Below are 5,072 nucleotides of genomic sequence, written 5' to 3'. Positions count from 1 at the left end.
CTCGGTGCGTGGGCTCCCGTTTTATCTCCCTAAGACTTACAGGGCGCGAGACCCAGCGTGTTTCACTGCAGGCGGCGGGGCGCTGCTCGCAGAAACCAGATCAGCGTGTTGTAGTTAACCCAAATCCATGGTTTTTAATAAATCAGAGCGGGGCGGGCAGCCCCTTCGCACCAGGAGCCTTTCCATCCCCCAGCAGGGGAACGAGGCGGGTGCCCCCCGCAGCAGGAGTCAGTCTTGGGCAGGCTCCAGGCTGTCCCCAGCCTCCTGCCGGGCCTTGCGGTGCCGGAGCATGTGGTAGACGCGGACGGTGCACAGGGCGCTGGCGAACACGGTCAGCGCCATCATGGAGCCGGAGAAGGCCTTGTAGCCCAGGTCTGCCAGCCGCTGCGCTGACACCATGGCGCCGCTGCGTCGCTCGCTCTGTGCGGGGAGACGGCTCGGGCTGACGCCTGGCACGTGCACGCGCCCCCCACCCCCACCCGAGCAAACCCAAGTGCCGAGCGAGGGGGGGAGGGGAGGGGGGTAGCCGGGCCGGTGCTCGCAGGGCCTGAGCGGCCGGGGTGGGGGGTGGGGGGCACCGCCATGGCCCCGCGCCGGGAGTGAGGGCCGCGTTTTCAGACCTGGAAACATACAGTAACCCTTCACCCTCACCCCGCTCCTACCTGCGGCCCCGGCTCGCGAGCACCCGCACTTTTCCTTCCGCTTCCGCTTCCGGCAGGCGGCGGCGACCCGCCGGTGACCTTCACTCGCGGCGGCGCGGCCCCTTCCGGTCACGTGCTGCGAGGGGGCGGGGCGGAGCTGCGCGCGCAAGTGTCTGCCGCGTTCTTCCCTCCCCGCACCCCCCGCCGGGCTGTTATCTGCTGCGTCCGCGGAACCCGACTCCAAAGGGCGAAGGGCGGCGGCGGCGGCTTTTAATAGCGCGGCCCCGCGCGACCCCTCCCCCCCCGCGCGGGAGCTCCGGTGACCACACAAGGAGGCGGGGAGGGAGGGGGGGGGGGGCTGCTGCCCTCCCCGTTTATTCTCTTGACAACCATTGACAGTCGAAGGCCGGGGCCAGGACACGTGGCGCTGGCGCGGTGCAGAACCCCCCCCCCCAGGTTGGCCTTGCTCCAGCCTGGGCCGGAGCTGTCCGCCTGGCAGCGCCGGAGCACCGCGGGGCTGGGGGCGCAGGGCCCGCCGCCGGGGTGGGGGCAGGGCGCGCGGGGCCCGGCCGGGCAGACAGCTGCGGCAGCAAAAGGCCAAAGCAGCGGCGCCGCTCGCTTCCAGGGCCTGGCTGGGTGCAGGCAAGGGGAGGGGGGGTGGTCTGGCACCGGGCGAGACTCGGGGACTCCCGGGCCCGCGGCTCAATGCAGACGAGATGGAGCAGGGGCCCGTGCCCAGCTCCACGCCCGGGCGAAGGGGAAGGCGGAGGAAGCAGCCGGCGCAGCAGCAAGACAGGCCCCGGGCCGCGCCGATGCCCAGAGCGGCGCCCGTGCTGGACACAGAGCAGATCCCCACGGCCCTGGGGGGCTGCGCCGGTCCCTCTGCAGGCCCAGGGCTGCGCGGGAATCTCCTTCCCCTGGTGCCGTCGGCGGTGCGCGAAGGCCCTGGCGTCGCCCCGCACGCGAGGGCACGGGCGGCAGAAGCAGCAGGCAGGGAGCGGGGGGCGCAGCAGGGTCAGCGGCTTGGCCGAGGGCCCGGGCCCGCTAGATGTGCTCGGGGTGGCTCTGGAGGCACGTGATGAACTCTGCCACGGGTCTGCCCTTGTAGCAGATCTGATAGACGGCGGTGAAGAGGGGGAACCTGCGGATGCACGGATGGACGCGGTGACTCCCTGCCGGGTCGCTCCTGGCCAGCCAGCGGCAGGGACCCCCTATGCCCAGCCCATGATGGAGCAGGGCAGCGCGTGGCCGCAGGACTCCCGTTCGGGACAGAGACCGAGGGCTGCAGCACCGGCGCTGAGGACTGGTCCGCTGCAGCCCCGCGCCCGGACTCACTTCTCCACCAGGTTCTTGGGCTTGAGGATGTGGTGCAGCTCCGCGGCCGTCTGCGGGCCCTGCAGCTTCTGCCCGTTCAGCATCTCCTTCTCCAGCTGCTCGATGGACTGAAACGAGCCCCGGAGCAGAGCCTCGGTTGCACCGCCCTGGCCCTCCTGACTCGCCCTCCCTGGGCCGGAGCAGGGGGCCGCAGCCACGGAGCTGCTGCGAGCCCCTCTGCCAGCTTCCCTCCCCCCGGCTCCAGGCCTGGCCCCGCTGCCCGGTATTCCCTTCCTGGACGCACCTTCCCAGTCTTGGCGAAGGCCTCGGCCACCTTGCGGTTCCGGCCGCCGTAGCAGGTGGTGATGAGGTCGGCGATGCCGCAGCTCTCCAGGAAGGTGGCGGAGGTGACGGGGCCCTTGCAGAAGAGCTTGGCGAAGGCGATCATCTCCATCAGCCCCAGGCGGATCACGGCCGCCTTGGTGTTGTCCCCGAAGCCCAAGCCGTCGCAGAAGCCAGCCCCCACGGCAACGACGTTCTGGGGGGACAGCAGCACAGAGCGGCCCCTTACCCGCGGGTCCTGGCCCCCAACAGTGTATCTCCAGCTCCGCAGCGGCTGGGAGGCTTCCCCTTTGCCCAGCCCTTGCCCCGCCTGCCTCAGCTGGATGCAGCACAAGGGCTTTGCTGCTCCCAGGGTGGTTGGGGGCAGCCCCAGGGCCTGGACCTGCCAGCTCAGCAGTGCTGTTTGGCCTCCCCAGCGCTGCCTGTGCCCCGGGGGGCAGGACAGTCTGGCACGGAGCTAAGCTGCAGCTGCCCCCACCTTGAGGGCCCCGCAGATCTCCACGGTGTCAGCGTCCTGCACCACAGTGATCCGGAAGTTGGGCGTCTGCAGCAGCTCTTTCAGGATCTGCCCGTGCTCTGGGTTCTTGGAGCCTGGGGGGTTGAGGGTGGGGGCAGATTAGGAGCAGGTCCTGCAGGAGGAGCTGGCCTCCCCCCCACCTGAGCCCAGGTCTCCACCCCGGCTTGAATGCTTGTGCGCCTCTGGGCAGAGCACAAAGCCTTGTGCTGGGGTCCCCATGGCACCCATGCCCGGGGGAGCCAGGCGCTTGTGCCAGAGCAGGGTGCCCCCAGGCGGTGACCAGCCCCTTGGCTCGAGGATGGGGCTCTCAAAGTGACCTCCCAGCAGGCAGCGAGGTGGTGGGGGCCTGGCTGCCATCTGTACCCTGGCAGCCCTGCCAGGCTGCTAGACATGGCTAAGTTTCTGTATGCCCCGACCCCCTTTAGCGTCACTGCCCAGCAGCGCAATGGCAGCAACAGGCTCTGAAGCCTCCTGTCCCCTCTTGGCTGCGCAAGCTGTGGGAGGCTGGGAGCATCAGAGCCCCAGGCAGGAGCTCCCATCCTGGGCCCCAGCCCTGCCCTCCCCTCAGGCAGCCGTGCCAAGTGGTCACCGATGGTCGTCTCGCAGAACTTCTCCTCCGCCACCTCGTTGGCGATGTTGGCCCCCATCAGGACGCTCATCTCAATGCCTAGGCGCTCGCGAATGATATCCGAGATCAGCTTCAGCCCGTCGGGGCCTTCGTCCACACCCTGAGACACGGCCGGGGCAGGGGGTTGGGGGGGGGTGAGTGCCCTGGACTGGGGCTTGGGCTCCCCCCACCCTCCCCCCAACACACTCCTTCCTGCTGCAGCCCCCCACTGCAGGGCCCAGCCTCAGGTCTGTGCCTCCTGCACCGTGCTGCCAATCTCCACCACCACCAGCTGCCTGGTCCTGAGTCCCAGCCTCTGCCCCTGCGCCCGCCGCTTTGAATCTATTCCAGGGGGTGCCCGCAAGGCAGCGCCCATGGGCTGCGCGTATGGGTTAAGGATGACAGGACACAGACTCGATGTCAGGTTTAAACCCCGCTGGCCTGCTGCAGAAATCAGATTCAACATTTCGTATTCCTTTAATGACCGCCCTGTCCTTGATCTGCCAGGGCCTCTCTGCGCTCCACTGCTGCTGCCCCAGGGCAGTCCCGGGAGATGGGCACCCTGCACCCAGCCCAAGCATCCCAGCCGCCGCCACGGCCCACCTTGATGAGCGACACGCCGATGGCATCCTTGCGCACGTGCTCACGGAGTTGCTCGCAGATGCCGCCCACGAACTGGTGTGGCACCACGAAGATCAGCACGTCAGCCCCTGCCGCCGCCTGCACCAGGTCAGGCACAGCCACCTATGGCATGGCCCGTGTCAGCCGGAGCAAGCCCATGGCCCTGCACCCCACTGGGGGACTCGTGACACTGAGCACCCCCCCAGACTCATGCCACTGAGAGGCAGCCAGTGCCTGGTGCCCCACTTGGCCAAGCCCAAGGGAGCTGGAGGGTGCCCAGGGGACTCACGACGTTGTCGGGCAGGCGGTGGCCCGGCAGGTACTTGACGTTTTCGTGCCGGGTGTTGATGATGTCGCTGAGCCGCGTGCCACCCACGTCCTCGTCGAAGACCCAGAGGCTCACGGCCGGCTCGAAGCGCTGCAGCCGTGCTGCGTTGCCACCCACAATCTTGGCGATGGCAGAGCCCCTGCAGGGGCATAGGGCCATGGAGGTGTGCAGGGATGGTGGGGGGGGGGGGGGGGGGAATCTGCCCAGGAGGGGGACAGGAGAGACCGGGCGCTCACCAGTTGCCGGAGCCGACAATGCAGACCTTCTTGCCTCCCATGGCCGGAGCGTGCCCTGCGCTACCCTGTGCCTGGCTGCAGCAGCTGCTTTATCCTTGCGCCCGTGGGGGCCGCCCCCTGGACCGCCCTGCGGGGAGGGGAGCAGGGCCAGACCCCCCCACCCGACAGGACATGGCCTTGGGCGGGGCTCCGGTCCTTGCTCCCTGCCCGGCCAGAGGGAGCCTCAGCAGCTCTTTACACTTGTAACCCAAGCAGCCAGGGCCCGAGTGCAGCAGCTGCGCGAGAGGCAAGTCCAAGAAGGGAACAGGGGCTGCGGGCAGACAGGAGCCGGGCTCCTTGGGCACCATCCTCTCCTCCGAGCCGTTTCTGTCTCCAGCACCAGGATAACGTTTGCGAACCAGATGAAAGATGAGCACGGAAGAGCAGAGCCAGGGCAGCCAGAACTCCTTGTAGCCCAGAGCGTGGC

The 5,072-nt window shown here is 68.8% G+C and overlaps 2 protein-coding genes across 2 annotated transcripts; both read right to left on the bottom strand.

The window, feature by feature from the left end:
* Positions 1 to 108: 108 nt before the first annotated feature.
* Positions 109 to 760, bottom strand: LOC102569693 (cytochrome c oxidase assembly protein COX14). The gene is made up of 2 exons (XM_014603298.3): positions 663 to 760; positions 109 to 420 (listed from the first exon to the last, which is right to left on the bottom strand). The coding sequence occupies exon 2, from the start codon at positions 397 to 399 to the stop codon at positions 229 to 231; it is 171 nt and encodes a 56-aa protein (XP_014458784.1). The 5' UTR covers positions 400 to 420; positions 663 to 760; the 3' UTR covers positions 109 to 228.
* A 363-nt stretch (positions 761 to 1,123) lies between these two features.
* GPD1 (glycerol-3-phosphate dehydrogenase 1) lies at positions 1,124 to 5,035 on the bottom strand. Its single transcript, XM_006264639.4, has 8 exons — positions 4,607 to 5,035; positions 4,332 to 4,509; positions 4,025 to 4,165; positions 3,404 to 3,542; positions 2,776 to 2,888; positions 2,260 to 2,493; positions 1,977 to 2,083; positions 1,124 to 1,782 (listed from the first exon to the last, which is right to left on the bottom strand). The coding sequence occupies exons 1-8, from the start codon at positions 4,645 to 4,647 to the stop codon at positions 1,686 to 1,688; spliced, it is 1,050 nt and encodes a 349-aa protein (XP_006264701.1). The 5' UTR covers positions 4,648 to 5,035; the 3' UTR covers positions 1,124 to 1,685.
* Between the last annotated feature and the right edge of the window lie 37 nt (positions 5,036 to 5,072).

Source organism: Alligator mississippiensis, chromosome 15 (assembly GCF_030867095.1).
Source record: "Alligator mississippiensis isolate rAllMis1 chromosome 15, rAllMis1, whole genome shotgun sequence".
NCBI lineage: Eukaryota > Metazoa > Chordata > Crocodylia > Alligatoridae > Alligator > Alligator mississippiensis.
Note: the sequence above shows the minus strand (reverse complement) of the source record. Positions and strands in the feature narration are given on the sequence as shown.

Bases quoted from the DNA above. Each gene is read 5' to 3' on its own strand.
- LOC102569693 (XM_014603298.3), bottom strand. From the start codon at position 399: ATGGTGTCAGCGCAGCGGCTGGCAGACCTGGGCTACAAGGCCTTCTCC.
- GPD1 (XM_006264639.4), bottom strand. From the start codon at position 4,647: ATGGGAGGCAAGAAGGTCTGCATTGTCGGCTCCGGCAACTG. The intron at 4,510-4,606 runs GTGAGCGCCCGG...ATGCCCCTGCAG, and splicing joins ATTGTCGGCTCCGGCAACTG to GGGCTCTGCCATCGCCAAGA. The intron at 3,543-4,024 runs GTGGGCCGTGGC...GCCGTGTCTCAG, and splicing joins TCGGCGTGTCGCTCATCAAG to GGTGTGGACGAAGGCCCCGA.